Source organism: Sinocyclocheilus grahami, unplaced genomic scaffold (assembly GCF_001515645.1).
Source record: "Sinocyclocheilus grahami isolate Dianchi unplaced genomic scaffold, SAMN03320097.WGS_v1.1 scaffold693.1, whole genome shotgun sequence".
Classification (NCBI taxonomy): domain Eukaryota; kingdom Metazoa; phylum Chordata; class Actinopteri; order Cypriniformes; family Cyprinidae; genus Sinocyclocheilus; species Sinocyclocheilus grahami.
This window is the reverse complement of record NW_015505872.1, coordinates 156,739-177,452: the sequence shown is the minus strand read 5'-3', so window position 1 is coordinate 177,452 and position 20,714 is coordinate 156,739. Positions and strand designations below refer to the sequence as shown.

At 37.8% G+C, this 20,714-nt stretch overlaps 2 protein-coding genes across 5 annotated transcripts in view; one reads left to right on the top strand and one right to left on the bottom strand.

Annotated features, from left to right (window-relative positions):
- Nucleotides 1-1,483: 1,483 nt before the first annotated feature.
- LOC107559643 (coiled-coil domain-containing protein 149-B-like) lies at nt 1,484-11,080 on the top strand. 4 transcript variants are annotated; one of them, XM_016243542.1, is made up of 13 exons: nt 1,484-1,705; nt 3,372-3,533; nt 3,659-3,697; nt 3,933-4,040; nt 4,174-4,290; nt 5,205-5,377; nt 6,122-6,194; nt 6,304-6,388; nt 6,525-6,672; nt 8,078-8,154; nt 8,380-8,412; nt 8,569-8,631; nt 10,123-11,080. In XM_016243542.1, exons 1-13 carry the CDS (start codon nt 1,655-1,657, stop codon nt 10,689-10,691), a joined length of 1,698 nt encoding a protein of 565 aa, XP_016099028.1. In that variant the 5' UTR covers nt 1,484-1,654; the 3' UTR covers nt 10,692-11,080. The 4 variants fall into 4 exon arrangements, with proteins under 4 accessions (XP_016099028.1, XP_016099027.1, XP_016099029.1 ...); XM_016243541.1 differs by having other exon boundaries at nt 10,120-11,080; XM_016243544.1 differs by lacking the exon at nt 1,484-1,705 and adding an exon at nt 1,959-2,002 and having other exon boundaries at nt 10,120-11,080.
- Nucleotides 11,081-12,884: 1,804 nt separating this feature from the next.
- Nucleotides 12,885-20,714, bottom strand: part of LOC107559642 (uncharacterized) — a 23,535-nt gene continuing 15,705 nt past the window's right edge. Inside the window, exons 3-9 of the mRNA XM_016243540.1 lie at nt 20,050-20,125; nt 19,062-19,248; nt 18,740-18,808; nt 16,476-17,413; nt 15,538-16,361; nt 15,250-15,453; nt 12,885-14,323 (exon numbers count right to left, since the gene is read on the bottom strand). Of these exons, the coding sequence (XP_016099026.1) occupies nt 14,073-14,323; nt 15,250-15,453; nt 15,538-16,361; nt 16,476-17,413; nt 18,740-18,808; nt 19,062-19,248; nt 20,050-20,125 (2,549 nt within the window). The 3' untranslated portion in view covers nt 12,885-14,072. The remainder of the gene's footprint in view (nt 14,324-15,249; nt 15,454-15,537; nt 16,362-16,475; nt 17,414-18,739; nt 18,809-19,061; nt 19,249-20,049; nt 20,126-20,714) is intronic.

The following is a 20,714-nucleotide window of genomic DNA, read 5'->3' as shown; positions in this document are numbered from 1 at the left end:
AAAACACAACATAACAAGAAAGAAGCATGTTAAAGCTGACATTTCAGATAACACTTCACTCCTTGACAGTGAGAAACTGCTTATGTTCTGTTCACAAGGATCTCTTTACCAATCAGCAGCATCATTCTTTTTTACACTTCACCAGAGGCAATGTAGCCTATACTGTATAAGCACAATGTCACATGTAGCTTACATTTAAAGTAAGCACGTAAATGAGTGTGACATAAGTTAGAGGTCTATCTATATAAAAAAAATGTCTGCTGTGCATTATGTGCATGTTCTATTATTTACATTATATGCGTATATTATGTGTTGTGTGATATTATGGTGGACATCAGTGTTGGGGGTAACACATTACAAGTAACGCGAGTTGCGTAATCAGATTACTTTTTTCAAGTAATTAGTAAAGTAACGCATTACTTTTTAGAATATCTGAGTTACTTTTTCAAATAAGTAACGCAAGTTACTTTTTTCTAATGTATTGATTGACAGCTGTCCTGTCCCCATGTTGAGAGAAATCAGATGTTACTGTAGTTCTGAAATAAATATGAATATGCATTAATTCATCTCACTCACACACAAAAAAACACAGATTCAGTATTCCTCAAAATGAATCAAAATAATGCATGCAACAATATGACGCAAACCTGCAATAATTAAATGTTAAACAACACAAATGTCCTTTATGTATTTAATCCCATTCTATTAACCAATGTCTTTGCTTCTGACCTTCGATGATCCAGTTCAACCATACTAATAAGCAAAAATTACTCTAGAAAAACATTTGTGTCTTTTTTATTGCTGAAGTGTGTTGAAATTTCTTCTTCTGCATTCTACTGTACCGACCTAAATGTACTTTCCCTTCAGCCTGAGGCTTATTCATTTCACTTTTGGTGTGAAAAGGCTTTTATATTTGCCAAAAATAGAACTTTTTTATTTTAAAAACAAACAAGCAAGCCCTGTCCAGATTTTAAAAGTAACGCAAAAGTACCGTAACGCATTACTTTCCATAAAAAGTAACTAAGTAACGTAATTAGTTACTTTTTTATGGAGTAACGCAATATTGTAATGCATTACTTTTAAAAGTAACTTTCCCCAACACTGGTGGACATTTATAATAGCCTACCCTTACGCAGGGTATTTTCAAGCAAATTGAGACCTTATTTAATAATACAAATAGGCTATAGCTTTACCGAAATTTGGCCAACCGCTCGACAGTATAGAATACTTTATATATATGTACATATACACACATTAAACATTAACACTTATTAAATGTGAATATCTGATATGTGAAAATCGTTGTAAATAAAAACCTCAAATTTGGAGGTTGCCGCAATGTATGAAGCAACAGAAGACTTTTGCAGCAAAACAACTACAATTGACAGTTTATTTTAGACAATAGGGTCGTTATAATCACATAACGTAACGTAACAAGCGAATCTACACATCTGTTTATATTCTCTGGCTTTTGCAGCACTGTCACTTCGCGACACGCTGCTGAGGTTGGCCATCATCCCAGCCGGAAACGATGTTACGTGATGTTGATGAAACCCCCAAACATGTAATCGTGTCATCCTCGTCGCAATATATGCTTACGACGTGACAATTTTTGACAGATTTTTTTTTTTTAAAGAATATTCTCGGACCGAAAATGAATCCTTCCGGACGAAGCGAAAGTGATTGGCAGGGTTTGGTGAATGAGGTAGGAAACGCAGACATATTGATGCCCCACGATCATCTGCACCCTATGAATCATACTATCAGCACCGCACTATTAGGATGCTTACATTAATCATATAATGCGGGTTTCAATGAATTTAGCAAACTGACGTGTGTAAAATTGAAGAGCATGATTTTCTAAATACGATCAGTCTATTTTGCTGATTTAAACAGACATGAAATCCTCTTACTGTAACCGTGTTGTGTTCATTTTCTCGAGACTGCTTGTTTGAATCCTTCCGGACGAAGCGAAAGTGATTGGCAGGGTTTGGTGAATGAGGTAGGAAACGCAGACATATTGATGCCCCACGATCATCTGCACCCTATGAATCATACTATCAGCACCGCACTATTAGGATGCTTACATTAATCATAATATATGATAATGCGGGTTTCAATGAATTTAGCAAACTGACGTGTGTAAAATTGAAGAGCATGATTTTCTAAATACGATCAGTCTATTTTGCTGATTTAAACAGACATGAAATCCTCTTACTGTAACCGTGTTGTGTTCATTTTCTCGAGACTGCTTGTCCTTCTTATCGAATAGTATACGTTAGGTAATATATGGTTCTTATTACATCTTTAAATGCCTAGCACCATAATAAATCAAATGCGGAAGGTCTGAAACGACATGATCAGCGGTGAGATTAACTTCAATCTTCATCCTTTTACGTCAAGATCTTTGACCGCTGAATAGAATACACTGTTGTTTAAATTGTGCATATCTTGATGATAATGAAACTAATGATTTTAAAATACAATGGTGTAATATTACAGGATGACATATATAAAATACATTAATCATCATGCATGTGCACAATTCAAACTATTAAAGAGGTTTTTCTTTAATAGTGTGAATGTAAATATCAGAAGTCTTCTGTATGTTTTCATTAAGGGAACTAATAACCCCATACCAACTCAATAACAGGCCTCTATGGACTTTGAATGTGTTTACATAATCTTTTGAATAAATGTACCTATATGATAAAACCATGTACTTTAATATCCCTTCTCAGTGCATTGACAAGTTTCAAAGGATTGGTTGACCTCTTTGATATTTCTTTTAATTTAAAAGTAGGACTTTATATGAGTAGTTCTCAACAGGGGCCCGGGGCCATTAGTGGCCTTTAGCAAACTTCCAGGGGGGCTGCATATGATGACTTGTTCAGTAATAATAAGTACAACTAATAATAATAAGTAATAAATTATCTAACCTCAGTAAAAGGCTAAAACCACTAAAATCAAGATGTAGGGCATCTAAATTGAAATTATATTTCTTATTTTAATTTGGCCCTTCAACTGCTGTTTTATTAAAGAACATACAGTTCCTAGAACATCTGGAATCACCAAAACGATTTAATGAGTAAGTAATGGGTCACTTTTTTAATCTAGCGACACTTCTGGTTTCTGTGAAAAGTTTGAAATCAGAAAATTGTCAGCAAAAGTACCAATATAAATATTTTCACTTACATGGAAAAAAAATGCTAATATTATCTCGAAAGATCGGAGGCCTTTGAGTCAAAATCTCAGCAGATTTTGCTCAAAAACAAGGCAAGAACCCACTTTGATCATTGCCTTTTTGGCAATGGTGACTAATGCATTGAATTGAAGCATTAACAACCCTGTTGTTTTCTTTGTGTGCCTAGTTCCTGGTATGCAAGAGAAAGCTGGAGAGTAAGAAGGAGGCACTGCTGATCTTATCAAAAGAACTGGACACCTGCCAGCAGGAAAGGGATCAGTTTAAACTGATGGCAAACCAGCTCCGTGAATGTCACCAAGGGCTCAAGAAAAAGTACAGAGAGCTTATAGTATGTATTTCTATTCTGTTCTATTCTAAATTCATTAAACACTCAATAATAAGAATTATGAGGTATTGTCATTATAATGAAGTGTATTTTAATCAAATTAAATGGATTTTATTTTTCATTAATAGGATGGTGACTCTTCTCTGCCTCCTGAAAAAAGAAACCAAGTATGTCTGTGCTTTTAAATATGCGTGACTATACATCATATGTTAGGTGCTCTCATATATGTATAAAACTACAGATCTGAGCTCCAAATATGTGTGTGTTAACAAATGTGTTGTTTAAGTAGTCAACCCAGTACTCCCGATTATCGTCAGTGTTATTCAACCAATAAAATGTTGTATGTATTATACATTAAAAAGTTTAATATGTTGTAGAACCGATGTGTTTAACTTGCCACAGGTCAATCTGGCCCAGTTACTGAGAGACTCACGAGAACAGAACAAACAGCTGAGTGAGGAGATAAAAGAACTGAAGCAACGTTTAGCGGAGGTGCAGGGGGACAACAAGGTATGGGTTCCACTTTGCACAAAGGTTATTACTTTGCAATCCCATGCAGATGTTTGCAAGGTGAAATGTGTAATCAAGCATTTTGAGCACAGTTCATATATTGTGGTATATCTGCAATCTTTCCATCCCACAGCTGCTGAGGATGACCATCGCAAAGCAGCGTCTAGGGGACGAAGAGGTGGGGACTCGGCACTTTCCAGCTCATGAGAGAGAAGATCTTGTTCAGCAGTTAGAAAGAGCTCGAGAACAGGTGCATTGCTCTTGGCATTCCACACATTTTAATTCTGAAGAATATCACAATGTCTCACACAGTTTTTGTAGACACTGGTGTCATAGATTTGAAAACACACACACACAGTCTGATTTGCTGTCCTTGTGGGGACTCTCCATAGGCATAATGGTTGTTCTACTGTACAGACCGTATATTCTATTGCCCTACACCAACCCTACCCCTAAACCTACCCCTTACAGGAAACTTTCTGCATTTTTAGATTTAAAAAAAACTTCATTCTGTGTGATTTAATAGCTTGTTTACCCGTGGGGACCTCAATGTAGGTCCCCACCGTGACACGAGTCCCCATGAGTCTGTGTGTATTCAGGTTTAAGTCCCCACCAGAATAGAAAAACAGGTGTACACACACACATACAGTACACACATGTTTACTTAGCTATCTAAATGGGGACATTCCATAGGAGTAATGGTTTTTATACTGTAAAAACTGTATATTCTATCACCCTACACCTAAACCTACCCCTTACAGTATACTTTCTGCATTTTTACAATTTAAAAAAAACTTTGTTTACTTTATTGTTATACCAGTTTTACAAATGAGGACGTTCCCGAAGGTAGGTTTTTGGACATTTTGTCAGGTTTAGCTCACTTTTGGGTACAAATTTGTCCCCAAAATATGATTAAGTAGGTACACACACACACACTGATCAAATTGTTTAGTTTTTTAGTTTATTTCATTTATTTAACAGGGACTATGCACAACACAAGTGTTGTGCCAGAGTTAGCTACAGAGCTAATTTGCATCGGCAGTCCCTGGGCAGGATGTTGTTACAAAATTACAATACTCCATTACAAACAATACAATACATAAAATATACAATTATAGTAAAAAAGCAATATCTGTTCTTTGTCCTAACTTTATGGTGTTGCAGAATGAAGCACTGGAACAAAGCTTAAAGGCAGCCACGGATGAATTACAGGATGTGAGAGCAGAGCGTAATGTCTATCAGGACAAAGCTCACAGACTAAACCTGGAAATTAACCATATCTTGGGAAGCCACGAGAACCGCGTCCTGGATATAGATGCTCTGTGTATGGAGAACAGGTCAGTTTTGCCGTGTTCAGGATCTAGTCACCTACCCATTTAGCATCTACTGCTGCAGTAGTAGGAGGTAAAACACACACACACACAATAATTGCCATACATATGCAGAGATTTATTATTTTAGTACACAAAAATCACATTCTGATTCCAAAATAACTGCTATTTTAGCTATAGTATTTTACTACTGTATATCAATTAGCTATCATTGATATATAGTACTTTTATAGTTTTGTTAATATTTACATTTATTTTTTTGATTTTCAGTTGTGATTTTAAATGTAAAGTTTTAGTCATTTTTAATTAATTTTTCTTATTTTTTAAAAAATATGTATATATTATTTATTTTGGTTTTAGTTATTTTTGTACTTCGTTAAACTAAAATAAAATGATAAATGATGTATTGGCAACTAGCTGACATCAAATAATTTTAGAATTTCCATGATTATTTTTTAAATTTATTTTTAAATTATTTTTTTTACATTTACAATAATGACCCTGCAAAATAATCCGTGATGCAGTCCATGTTGGTATTTTCAATGTAACAGAAATGTGACTCTAGGAACTTGATCAGGTTTCTGGTGAGACTGACCTCTGCTGGTCTTGTGGGGACATTACAGGCATTGATATGACCGTTTTAACATATCCAGTTGGTGCCTAAATATTATCAATAGTGCTATATGACTAGTCATTTTGTGGGTTATCTGTATATCATGCTGAAGTCTTTCAGATGTCTTTTTTTTTAAGATATCTGCATGAGCGGCTTATGCGGCTTCAGGAGGAGGTCAGCCTCCTCAAATCAAACGTCATGAAGTACAAGGTATTTATAACACATATAACCACATTTATATGCAGACAGGAGATTTATTCACTTTAGTTATGTATAAATTAATTCTGTATTCTTATGTTAAGCATATGTTTTATTTCAGAGTGCTTTGGAAAGCAAGAAGAACTGCAAAGTCTATGGCAAGTCCAACAGCAGTGCTCTGACAGGTGTCCTCTCTGCTAAACAAGGTACCACACAAGACTTCTGCAGAATCCAGAAAGTAACAATTGCGTTCTTTACCAGTATTCTTTTTTAATTCATGTACAATTCTTTGAAATAAAAATATTTAGAAGCTAAGCTTAGCTACAGCTTATATGTTTCCAGTTCAAGAGCTGTTGCTGTCTGAAGAGAATGGCTGCAGTCTCCCGGTCTCTTCACAGTCCATTAGTGACCTGAAGTCCCTGGCCACTGCTCTGCTGGAGACCATTCATGAGAAGAACATGGTCATTCAGCATCAACGGCAAACCAACAAGTATGTTTTGATACATTGTGACAACGGTCATCTCATTTCTGTGCTGGAAAGCACCCAAGATGCAGAGTTACTTTTGAATGGTTTATTTATTTACTATTATAGTTTTGATTAATTTTATTTCATTTTTATATTTTCAGTTTTCATATTTAAATTTAGTTAATTTTTTTTAGAAATGTTGTTTTATTGTTGCATTTTATTTTTCTTAGTGTTTTGTTTTATTTTATTTTATTTTTAATTTTTTTTAATATGACTATTTAGGTTTAAAAAATGCTTTTCCAGTTCCAGTTTTAGTGTTTATTTCCAGTTAGTAATTTAGTGCTTGAACTTATTTAATTTAGTTGCCAAGGCAACATTTAACATTCTTTAGTTTCTTAAGTTATTTTTGTATTTTATTGTGAATGAACAAAAGTGCTTTTAATAGTTTTTGTTAAAGGGGTCATATGATGCGATTTCAATTTTTCCTTTCTCTTTGGAGTGTTACAAGCTCTTTGTGCATAAAGAAGATCTGTAAAGTTGCAAAGACTAAAGTCTCAAATCCAAAGAGATATTCTTTATAAAAGTTAAGAGTTAACCACGCCTACCTAAAACGGCTCGTTCTAACACGCCCCCACATGTCTACGTCACGATGTGGGAAGATTTGCATAACACCGCCCAAATGTTCACGCAAAGAAAGAAGGCGTAACTTTTATTCTCACTGTAGTAAGAGTAGACTACAATGCCGGCTGTTCTGACTCACAGACTGTAAGTAAGTTTTTTACATTTAAAGAATTTGCCACTGATGATTCAAACGCGAGTTCTGAGCAGTGTAGAGTAGCGCTTGTTGTTTGTCATTTCTCCGATCACAAATGCAGACACGGTTTTATGTTTACATGGTGTGATGCAACGCGTAAAAAGACAGTATAAGTCAGTATAATCCGTAATTATGTCCCCACTGGATGCAACAAATGCCTCGTTTATAATGGGTTTTAATGTTTTTGTCTCGTCGCTCCGGTCGAACTGGGCATCACAATATGGTAAGGGGCGTAACATTTCCATCACACGCTTGAGGTATTTGGCCAATCACAATGCACTGGATAGCTGGCCAATCAGAGCACACCTCGCTTTCCAGACCGATGAGCTTTGTAAAAATCGGAGAAAAAATTCAGAAAGGCGGGGCATAGAGGAGAAACAATAATGTACAGTATGTGGAAAATAATGTGTTTTTTTAACCTTAAACTGCATAAACACATTTCATTACACCAAATAATGTTCTTTTTAGCAGCATCATATGACCCCTTTAATAATAATAATCTTGCTAAGATGCTGTTTATTAGTATTGTGGGATATCAGTTAAGCCAGAGCATACTTAGTTTTACAGTTTAACCTATATACCTATATATTTATAGGTTTGCATATATTTGAACAGGATCCTGGGTAACCGGGTTGCAGAACTGGAAAGAAAGCTGAAAACATTAGAGGTGTCTGGGTTGTGGAGTCTGCCAGGTAAACATCATGTCCAATACTATGCAGTTGCTTTTTTTGAATTTAGGTTATTTGATTGTAGTTTAGTTTTTTTAATGTTTTGCTCTAATACACTTTACATTTGTGTAATGGGTACTTCTTTGTAACATAATAGAGTTTATCTTGATTATTTACATTTTTTAATTAATTACTTTCAATTGCTCTCCCATTTCTGCTTTCCACTCTTTCTTCTCACCCTCTCTGGAGGCATCACCTACAATGTGTCTCTCGGACTACGGAGTACGTCTTTTATTCAATATAGTTTTTTGCCTTTTATACCTTTCTGCAATTTTTTTTCAAACCTATTCTACCTCTGTTACCCTTTTTTGTTAACTTGACAATATAACTATCATTTGTAATAGTTGTGCATTTATTGACTCCAACTTTTTTTTCCAGGAAGGAAAGCCGTTATTGTCCTGAGTGACTCTCAGCATGTCCAGTCCAGCGCAGAGTCAGTGGGTGAGTTACTACCAAGTGAAACCTCATTGGCACTTTACAGCTGTACGGTACACTTTTGTGTCTCGTGGCTTCTTTAAACATTACAGGCACAAATCCGTAATTAGTTATTATTCATTTTGTCAATTAAATGAATCATTCAGTAGGGGGTAATAATTATAACTAATAATAGACTAAATACTTATTCATTCTTATTAAATTCGTATTCTAATTAATGTTTATGTTTATAGTAATCAAAGGCCAGCAAACAAAGCTAAGACGTTTGTGCCAAATGCAAATGGAAAGTACTTTGGTGCATAAGCTCAAAAAATGTAATTGAAAGACGTCGAGTCCAACAAGAGGAGAAGCTCGCACACATAATCATAGAAACATTTCATTACGAAATTCTTACATTCAGAGGACAAAAAGTGAAAGAAAAGTGCAACATTGTTGAACGTTTTTAAATGTCACAACATAAATATTCAACACCATAATTTTTATTAGCTTTTTTCTCCGAATTAGTAGTGGCAGTATTATGGAAAATGTATTTGTATACAGCTACACAAAACTACTCAACTTTGTCTGTTGGATATATCAAAAATGAATGAACAAACCAAAAAAATCTGGGTATCCATGTCCTCCATGCGAGTCAACAGCCGGCACGTTCCCTAATTGCAGATTCAGTTATTAGATCTAATATTAAAGGGTTAGTTCACCGCAAAATGAAAATTATGCTGTGTTTTACTCACCCTCGAGGCATCCTAGGTGTATATGACTTTCTTCTTTCAGATGAATCCAGTCGGAGTTATATTAAAAATTGTCTTTGATCTTTCAAGCTCTATCGTTGTACTCGGCGGGTGTTGCATTCCTTCGGTTCAAAAGACGTGAAATAAAAAGCACCCTTCCACAAAAAAAAGTGTCTCACACGGCTCCGGGGGGTGAACAAAGGCCTTCTGTAGCGAATTGATGCGTTTTTGTAAGAAAAATATCCATATTCAAAACGTAATAATCACTTTAATGTAGCTGTTTACCATGTTTTTGCTGTCAGACTAACATAGAACATTCCGTTTCTCTACCTTAAAATCTCACGTTTAATTCAGTGTTACTTGCCGTTTCTTTGTAATTGTTTGTGAAATTTACTAGCAATTTCTGATGGAAAATAGTTTCTACACCTTTTCTTTTTTTTCAGTGTATATACCCAAAAACATTTGTGTGCTATTGGAGGAATATCAAATACATAAGTCAAAATTGTTGTCGTTACATTTCCACATTTTAGAAAATTGAATAATCACAAAAAAAATCATAATTTTGAACTGCATATTTTGGGAACATGATCTAAAAATGGCAAACCTCGTAGGAGTAAAACCGCTCATACTATATTTTGGTTAACTTCTGGAAACATTTTCTGAAGGTAAATCTTCTCCTTTCTGAAAACAAGGAGGGGGGGGACATAATATTATATATATATATTTTTTTTTCCAATAAAAAATAATAAGTGTTATCCCTCTCAAGCAGGAGATGAAGAGATTGTTACTGGAGAAGAGGTGACAGAGGACACTGGACTTAGTATAGATTTCAGCCAAGATGACTGTCAAGCCGTGGCAGTCGAGTTGAGCCAAAGGGGTGATTATTTCAGCCGCACATATTCAGTCTCACAAACTCCACAGTTCACTAATCCAGCAGAAAGTATCCAGCCTGTGGAGACCACACAGTGTAAAACCCTTGCTTGTTGTGACTCTGAGACGCCTATGTGTCCTCCTGAGAGGGGATCAGAACAACATAATGAAGATCTCACAAGCCGTGGATGTCAGTCTTTGAACACAAAAGTATCTTTGAAAGGTTCAGAAGAAGAGACTGTGGAGAATGATGTTCCTGTTGTTCATTCTGAGGAGGACTTTTATAGTCACGGTGCATTAGAGGACAGTCGGCCTGTGGCAGCAGAGACCTTTGGCAGTTTTGACTGTGTTTCTGAATCTGAGCCTTGTACATCGGAACAGCAAACAGAGCGATCGGTCGAAGAAGAAACAGAGCATGCTTCACTAAACACAAGTTCTCCTGCTCAAACATCATCCCACCAGGAATGAACGTCATTTTTCACGAAATTAAGAACTGTGAGAGAAATGCATAAAAACAACCTCCATTCATTCAAAGCCCCATCACTTAAAAGAAGTGTTCTGATTCAGAACTGTATGCAAAAGAATAAAAACAAGAACCTTTGAATGCCTAAATGTGAATCTCCAGTGAAACCTTAAATGTAAGGCCACTATGATGACACTATACCAGCACGTTTATTTTATCATTTCAAAGACACATCTTTATGTATTTTGACTATTTATAAACATATTTTGTAATTGTTTCTGATGCATTGTGTGGCTAAAACATGACAGTTTCTTTTTCACTTCTAATTTTCAGTTTACCCTTCTTGTTATTTTTCATTGAGTACAATACAACATGCAATTTCTGTTTCACTTGCAAGAGGTAAAGGTTCTTTTTTTCTTTTCTTTCTCAATTCTTTTAACACTGAATGTCAACCAGTTTCAACCAATTATAATTTGTTCCTTACAGAGTCAGGGTATATTTATTTCCTGTCATATTTGTGTTATTTATTATAAATTGTGACCTTGATTATCCTAATCGTGTTTGATCTGGTGGTGTAAAATCATTTTCTGTAGATCACCTAATATTACAGTGTAATATAGTGTAAAATTAAAATGGGATCAATCATCAGCTTGAAAGCTTATATTTAATTATGCACAAAAGCACTGCATTGCAATACACCAGCCATTTAGTTTGACATTTTGCTGCTGTATTATTGAGTTATTACTGCATCAGTTTACTTGGTTTTCATTGATTTGACCTGTTGGGTGCTCAAAAAAAAATTTTGGCTTGCAAGAGGTAAAGGTTCTTTTTTTCTTTTCTTTCTCAATTCTTATAACACTGGATGTCAACCAGTTTCAACCAATTATAATTTGTTCCTTACAGAGTCAGGGTATATTTATTTCCTGTCATATTTGTGTTATTTATTATAAATTGTGATCTTGATTATCCTAATCGTGTTTGATCTGGTGGTGTAAAATCATTTTCTGTAGATCACCTAATATTACAGTGTAATATAGTGTAAAATTAAACTGGGATCAATCATCAGCTTGAAAGCTTTTATTTAATTATGCACAAAAGCACTGCATTGCAATACACCAGCCATTTAGTTTGACATTTTGCTGCTGTATTATTGAGTTATTACTGCATCAGTTTACTTGGTTTTCGTTGATTTGACCTGTTGGGTGCTCAAAAAAAAAAAAATTGTCCCTCAAGTCATCCTAGGTGTATATGACTTTCTTCTTTCAGACGAATCCAGTCGGAGTTATATAAAAAATGGTCTTTGATCTTTAAAGCTGTTTCACGGCACTCAGCGGGTGTTGCATGCATCCGTCCAAAAGAAGTTAAATAAAAAGCGCCCATCCATTAAAAAAAAAGTGCCTCACACGGCTCCGGGGGGTGAACAAAGGCGTCCTGTAGCGAATCGATGTGTTTTTGTAAGAAAAATATCCATTTTCCAAAACGTAATAATACAGGAGGCCTTTGTTCCTTTTGAACTGATGCATGCAACACCCGCTGAGTGGCATTAAACAGCTTGGAAGATCAAAGACAATTTTTAATATAACTCCGACTGGATTTGTCTGAAAGAAGAAAGTGTTATACACCTAGGATGACTTGAGGGTGAGTAATTTATGGGCTAATTTTCATTTTTGGGTGAACTAACCCTTTAACTATTCTGTTCTTAATGTTTTGTATTGCCTGCACAACAAATTGACATTCAGAGTGCTTAGTCAACCATAAAAATGAAACCAGTAAGCTAATAATAGATCTACAGATATTTTTGTAGGGGACCAACTACTAGAAACAGCAGGGACTTGATTTCCAACAACATTTAATGCAAACAAACCTTTTTGACTGGAGCAAAACAAATAATTGTGAAAAACAAACCTTTCAGTGCAGAGTGCAATGACACCGTGATAGATACGGGAAGATTATGTTCTGCGCTTACGAAAACAATTGAAAAATTTAAATGTAATGAACAACAATACCAAATTAGATTAGATGATTTAAAATAAATGCAGCACAGGACATCACTAGATTGAAATCTTTGGACAGAAATGTGAGGATTTTTTCTGCTCTTCTGCATAAACTAGACCAAGTCTAGAATTACAAACAAAATTTTTTATTACCATTTCAGACAACTTAGAAAAACATACAGACAACACAAAAACAAGCTTGTCTTGCCTACGGTATATTTACATTGTGCTCTTTTTTTCCTGCAAATATTTACATTCAGTATATATACACATGAAGTGGAAATGGAAAAAACACTTGCTACAGTAAGATTTAATAGTAATAATTCCACTGTTAATAGTACGACAATATATATATATATGCGTGTGAACATATATATATTGCAAAGTTTGAAAGGACAAAGGATAACAAAACAGCAAAGTATAGAGTATAAACTGAGGTGTTATGTGTCGTTATCATGCGTTTCCAATACATAGTTTAAGTTCCGATATGGATTTGATGGATGGATACAAAAGCAAACAAGAAAATCAAAATCATCAGCTCACTCATTCAGGTCCATTTCTATAGCTACAGGACAAACAAATGATTATTTTTCAATCCCGAACAAGCTACCAAACAGCTAACATCAGTGGTTTGAAATGAATGAAAAGAACCCAAAGGGAAATCCTCACTCATTTTCTGGAACACAAAAGGAGGAATTCCGAAGAATGTTCTGGTAATTTTTGTTCATGCAATTACAATTAATAATGCGTAAACATAAAAAAAATGTCATAAGTGTCATCCCTATAAATCTGTGCACTGGATTCTGATGCCATATGTTATTTTTATTTGTAATTGCATTAATTAATTGGAATTGCAATGGGGGAAAAAGATGCATTTTGAAAAACCAGTCAAATTTCATGAAAAATGATGAAATCTGCATGTAGCAGAAAAATTCTCACAAATGTGAATGAAATTGAGGTTTGACTCCCATCAAGGCACAAGTTGCTCAGTCTGCCTGATTCTCTGTCACTAGTGAGATATAGGCATGGCCAAAGGGAGAGCAAAGCCATTCAGACTTTCAGCTGGTCAAAAGTGTTCATCTACTTTCAAGCCAGCAACAGAAAAACTTACTGGTAATGTACAGACAGAAAAATTAGTGTCCTTCGTCATAGTTGGAAAAATATTTTGGAAAAGTACACAAGTGTGCATTTCAGTCTGCTTCCCAGAGTGGTACCATTTTCCGTTTTACACACTGGACACAAATCACACACAACATCACATTAAAGCATTTGTACTGTGTTTACTGTGACTGTACCATGTAAATATTTTCCCTCAGCACCTCCTCACATTCCCTCCCTTACACATCTGCTGTTATTGGATGACCCTTCCCAGCAGCGTGCCGATTCACAGCCTTAGCAGACGGACAGGACAGGTGGACCCTGTCTCTGCTGGGTTTTCTTGAGCAGCTGTATACGGTTGTGGCAGTAGAATTTCACAGCCCTCCAGTCCCGGTGGTTAGTGACCAGCAGGGGGCAGAGCTCCAGGCAGCGTTCACAGTCTGCTTTAGCCGGCACACGCAGCTCCATGATGTTTTGCACCAGGTGGGACTCGACAGCTGCCCGCTCTGCCTCAGACCAAGGCCGCTTCAGCACACCACGTTTACCTGAGACAGAGAGGAGAATGTATGTTAATCATTATTCCTGTGTAAACACTACACTCCCACTCTCCCCCAGGCCATACACGTACGCTCAGGTCAATGAGTTAGCCCTGTGCTGAAGGTCTCAGGCCTGTATCTTTGCAGGCTGGTAATTAACACCAAAATCACAATGTTCTTGTATACATTTGACTAAAAATGATCCCATAAATCATATGACGTTTATATTACAAAAGCATAAACATAACCAGGTATGCCAATATTCCGGACGGTTACAAGAATTTCTACATTAACTGGAATTCTTGGTCAAATAAACGGTTTATTCTGAATATGCATGTCCAAATCAGGCAGTGATATTTTAACAAAAAAAACCAATATAAGAATGGGCAACATCAAATGGCTAGCATTTTGCTGTTGTCAAGGACATTAATTAAAACTATTGAGTTCTGAATCACTCAATTACAGCATACAGCATCACAAAGAATTAAAATCTGTAATTCCAGTAGTTTTAGAGCATGCAATGAAGATTTATTTTCACAGCCACCTTTGCTCATATTTACCAAGGGTGCCAATATTAGTGAAGGGCAGTGTATTTTCCTAATGAAGGCTTGACAAAAATATATCTTAATTGAAAATAATGTGCATATAAATGAGATAAATAAAAATAATACCTTTAGGACTGACAGATATGTATTTGTTGTTGATGAATTTAAATTTATGTTCTTTCCTATTCTTAGTGTAGCTACACCGTTTTAACAAAGGTTGCACTTATCAGCATTTAAAATGGAATTAAATAACCCTGGTTTAACTGGTACAAGCATTGCACATGTAAACATGGATTATGTCACAATCATCAGTGCTGTCCTCATTCCCTGGAACTGAGGTGTGCAAAGGCATATTGTCACACTGTATGACAGTCATACAATCAGACTTACCAGGCTTGGGCTGTCCGGAGGCCTTTTTGCGTCCCGTTGAGAGCAGGGAGCTGCCGTTCATCTTCTTGGGCCTGGGAGATTTGCTGTTGCTTTTGGTTTTCTTCATCATAATGCTGGTTGCAGGAGATGGTGCTTCAGGTTTCTCTTTACTCTGCTCAGCATCTGACTCCTCTGACAACGAGTCAGCAGAGTTTCCTGACAACACTGAAATGGAAGGATAAGTATGACTGATGTGTTCAATACTCTTTATTTACACCTGCCACATGCTTGGCACAACAACTCACTCACCATCTAACTCCAGACAGATGTGGTGTAAACTCATTCCACGGAACAAGACGCCATCTCTCTCTCCGCATAGTACCACCCGACCAATCAGACCCATCAGCCCAGGGTCCTGGCCAATGGTTGCACAGCTTTGCGTCACGTGATACTCCTTCTGCAAAAAGCTTTCCAATCGCTGTATGGCAGAACCATGCTCCCCTTCCTCCTCACCCTCACTTAACAACAGCAGTTGAGTAAGTATGGCCACCTGCCTCCGAACGCGTGTCTGTGTCAGTGCCCGCGGGTGCGGAGAACCACTGGACCGAGCCAAACTACGTAGTAAATCTGTGCCTCGTAGGGGAGTGGCTGGCGAATGATACGGCCTGGCAAACACATAGGCGTTCTGTGGATCAATTCCCACGCCGGCACGAGTCTGCAAAAGCATCTCCAGACAGGCTTCAGAGTGTGGTGGGAGGATGAGTGGCTGTACGCGGCCACGTTTCCCTTGGACTCCAGCACGAGGGAGATGGGGGAGGACCATCCGCTCGAAGGGTGAGAGCGAGGCCTCCAGTGGGGTAAGAGTTGGTGGGGCACCAGATTGCACAGGGATGGGGCACTGGGGTGTGACGCGGGCCTGGTACTCGGAGACGGTGAGTTTGGAGACTTCACATTCACGGCGCCGATTGTAAAGGATGAGAAGGGCCAGACTGGAGTGACAGAGGAGACGCCATGCCTCGGCCGACTGTGGTGAGCGGGAGAGAGAAATAAAGGCAGAGTGCTGCAGTCGCCGCAGGTACAACACCAGGGAGGAAAGGGAGGAAAGAAGTGGGAGCATGTGGGGACGACGCAAACTGAGAAAATAGAAAAAGGGAACAAGAGGACTAAGTGAATTTAAAGAGAATGGATAATACATTTTAACAGTGAAACTGCTTTTAACATTGTGAGATCAATTGAAAATGTCTGACCTTGATAGGTCGGTCTTATCCTCTGCTCCGCTTTCTTCTTCTCTCCCTCCATTGTCCTCTCTTTCTTCTTTCGAAGGTTCTGACTCCTTAACATGGTCCAAAAACACTGGAGTGGGCAATTCCTCTTCTTTTGTCTTCTCAAAAATGTCCACCTCCTCTTTATCCTTTTTAGTTTTTCGTCCTTTTCTGGGAGGAGTAGGTGGGCTCCTCTTTAAGACAGACACTGGAACACTTCCTCTTCTGGGCGGAGTTGTCTGGGCTGGGGTAGGACTTTTGTAAATAGGTACAGAGAGGGCAGGGCTCCTTCTGACCGGAGACAAAGAAGAAGAGGGAGGTGACTGTGGTGTTCCCACCACCACACCTGGCACAGGAGCCACTTGAAGGCATTGGGACTGCTTGCTCGATGATGGGAGAGGTGACTGTACACAAGGAGGGTCACCAGAGGTGCATGCTTGCACCATGGCAGAGCACACGTCTGGTTGGTGGGCGTGGTGTTTATCCAGATGGTGTGGGAGAGATCGGAAGTGACGGCCACAGTAAACACAGCGCTGTTTCTGTGCCATGGTGCTCTGCCCACGACCCACTGACACATTGACACTATTAGCAGGAATTCCTGAAGACGGAGGGCACTTAAACACAGGTCTGGAGGGAGCAGCGGGCTGCAGTGGGGAGGACAGGAGGGAGTGTGGAAAAGTGGGAGGATGGCTGAGGGATCGTTGAAGTGCTTTTCTCTTAGCATGTGCAGCAGGAGAGGACAGGGCTTTGTGCCTCTTGCGGCGGTGAGGTAATCGCATGCGTGTCTCTCCATTGGCATCATCTGAGTCAAGGTCTGAATCACTTGGCTCAGAGTGAGACAAAAGAGAGGAGGAAGGAGAGAGAGACCAGGAAGGTGTGAGGTATTCCGATGCAGAAAGTGGAACTGGGCTGGACTCTTCCTCCTAAGAAACAAAAAGCACATGCATTTCTAAGATCTGTTAAAGAGTGAATAATCCAGAAAGCATTGCATTCAGGCATTATGCTCGTTTCACTTCTGTAACATATATAAATGACAATTTTTTACGCGTAATGACTGAAAGTGAAGAATGTAGGGCAGAACTTAATTATATTCACCAGGAAATTACTAAACATCACCAACACTCACTTTGAAGAGGTTTTTTGACCAGAAGCATCCAGATTTATTTAAACGATGATATTTCTTGTTGATTAATTGCCATTCAGTGCGTTTACATGCACCCTCTTAATGTGATTATAATGACATTTTGGCAATATTGTGATTAAACTTTACATCATGTAAACACAATACTTCGATCTAAATAATGCAATTAAGCTCATAATAACAGCAAGCATAATCGTATTAACATAGGTAGCCTATGCCTATTTTAATCGAAATATACAGGTAAACACCTTAATCCCATTATTGCCACTCTGACCAAAGTGCGCATGTGCTCGTGACGTACACACTGACGTGACACGCACAATATGCAGATTAAAAACGATGGCGGAGAAGAGAGAACGTCGCATTTATTTCCAGTGGTATAGGTGCACGAATGGAAAACTCTTGTGGACTCATACGAAGATGAACACGTTCACACAGCTCCATGAATGATACCTGTGACATTCTGAAATTTTCCCTCCACTCCGAATCGCTGAACTTTGTTAGCACAACTCACTGCCATCAGTCTCTGCTCCTTACCCTCATCCAGAGACAGTGCGTAGAACGTGATGGCAGCATAGGCAAACCCAACTGAAATAGCATTGCCATCACATTTCTGTTGTGAATTCCCATCATATTTGTGCTGTGTAAATCAATAAAGTGTTTAAAAAAGTGAATAGGGTCAATTTTTCATAATGACTTTTCCAAGTCATGGGGTCAATTCCAAGAGGAACACTTAAGTTGAATTTAATTAAACGAGTACAGGTGCATCTCAATAAATTAGAATGTCATGGAAAAGTTCATGTATTTCAGTAATTTAACTCAAATTGTGAAACTCGTGTATTAAATAAATTAACTTTTCCACGACATTCTAATTTATTGAGATGCACCTGTATGTCTGAGACTACTGGATGAAACAATATGGAGAGGAAAATGCAGGAGATATTGGTGTGCTGTGGTGCTTATGCTAATGGTATGTTTACACTGATGGCAAGAGGTGCAGCAATCATTTCATTAGGACAGGATATTCAGCAAGAGACCTGAAAATGACTGTTGCTTGGTAACTGGGTGTGTCTATAAGTGTAAAATGTAAAATGTAATGCATATTTACCTTCTTAATGTTGCTTTCGTGGTCTGAGCTGCAATCAAAGCTACTAGGAGGTACAGTGCCATGGAAACCCTGAGAGAGGGATGCAACATCATTACAAAAAAAATAAAAAAGTCAAACATGTGACATAAGAGTAATAAAGTGCCTCCAACACAACACTCTCACACATACACATCAATAAATCAAACACCATATGCATATAAACTCATGTCACAAACACATCTAAACTATAAACCGTCAACAATTTGCATACTATTAGTAACACTAAATGCAAAAGGAGCTCAAAGCATTGAGATGTGCTGGCCATTGTCATGGTTACACTTACCATAGCGTTTTCTCCCCACTCGGTCAAACTGTAATCCACAGTGATCTCCTCCCCCTTAGCGATGTTGCAGATCGCTATGACAGTCAGTCGCACTTGATTTCCACAGTGCACTTCACGAATGCGGCAGTTTGGTGATGGGGGGTATGAGACGGCCCCTCTCCCTCTGCTAGAGCCCTCCTCACTCACACTGCATGAGAGAAAACTACATCAGACAGCAATACAGCAAATAAAACTGATAGAGATAACCACATCACAGCTGGGAAATCTTGCAGACCCTATTTTCTAAGCCACGGAGCGGCAGACTTATGCATGTCATGCAGTCATGCCGTCTCAGCTCTTACACCTTTGATTAACATTAATAATGACAAATCAGAATGTCCCGTTTGGTGTGAACTCAGCATTATTAAGAATTGGATTCAGATAAATAGTGTTGAGTCACAAACAGGTTGTTTATAGCTAGTTGCTGCTACTTCGTGTGTGCTAACATATACTTGCCGAAATATTTATCTAGAGATTAACCATCAGCTCTGAAGCCTGTATAAGCCTGGCATACATTCCCAACCAGGACGAACGTCATAAATAAATATTAATTTATAATTACAGAACACACTGTTGCCCCCCACACATGTCGTCATTATAGACAGAGATACATATAAACATATTTCTGTCAGCACTATGACTAAACACAGCAATAAACGGATACAAACACACACACGTACCATAAGCCCAGCAACGCACTATGATAAATGCACACAAACATGCACACACTTTCTCTCATTGGCCCAATGATAATAAACCAATTGCAATAAACACATACACATACACACAGCTTGCATTCCAGTAATCCCCCACCTCCATATGCACACAGCAGTATCTCTCAACCACACAACAAACAATTACTTGCCATCTCTTCCTAGCACACACACAGACACACTCATGCAGTATCTCTACTCAGACCACACACACACACACTCAGTCACTCACTCACCAGAGCTGAGCAGATTGGGTTTCATAGTATGGTCCATCAGCAGCAGGCACTCTGTGTTTGTCCTCATGACCATCACCTGAAACCGATATAATAGGATCTCTATAAGTTTGAGATTTGTAAATTATTCCATTCCTTTTTTACTCACAATTTGTACATTGTCCCAACTTTTTTGGAATTGGGTTTGTACAATGTGCTCCAATGTGAAATCATAATGTTTACTTCGATGAGTTAAGGTACATTCACACTTACATTGATTAAATCATTGGATGTTGGCAAGCAGGAATTCCTGCTTGACTAAAGTATCTAAGACGACTGATCATGTGACCTCCAACTAAATTAGAGCATTCTGGGAAATTAAGTGTTCTTTTATCTTACACATATACATATACATATACATATATATATATATATTAGGGCTGTGCAAAAAATCAAATGCGATTTTCATGCGCATCTCGTTAGTAAAGCCGCTCCTGTGAACAGTAGTAAATCTCCAGCATGTGCGTTCAGATGGAGCGGCATTTACTACAAATCGATTTTTTGCACAGCCCTAATATATATATTGCATATTATAAATCTTAAAAAAATAATAATAATAATTAAAAAAAATAAAATAAATATACAGTGGGTACGGAAAGTATTCAGACCCCCTTAAATTTTTCACTCTT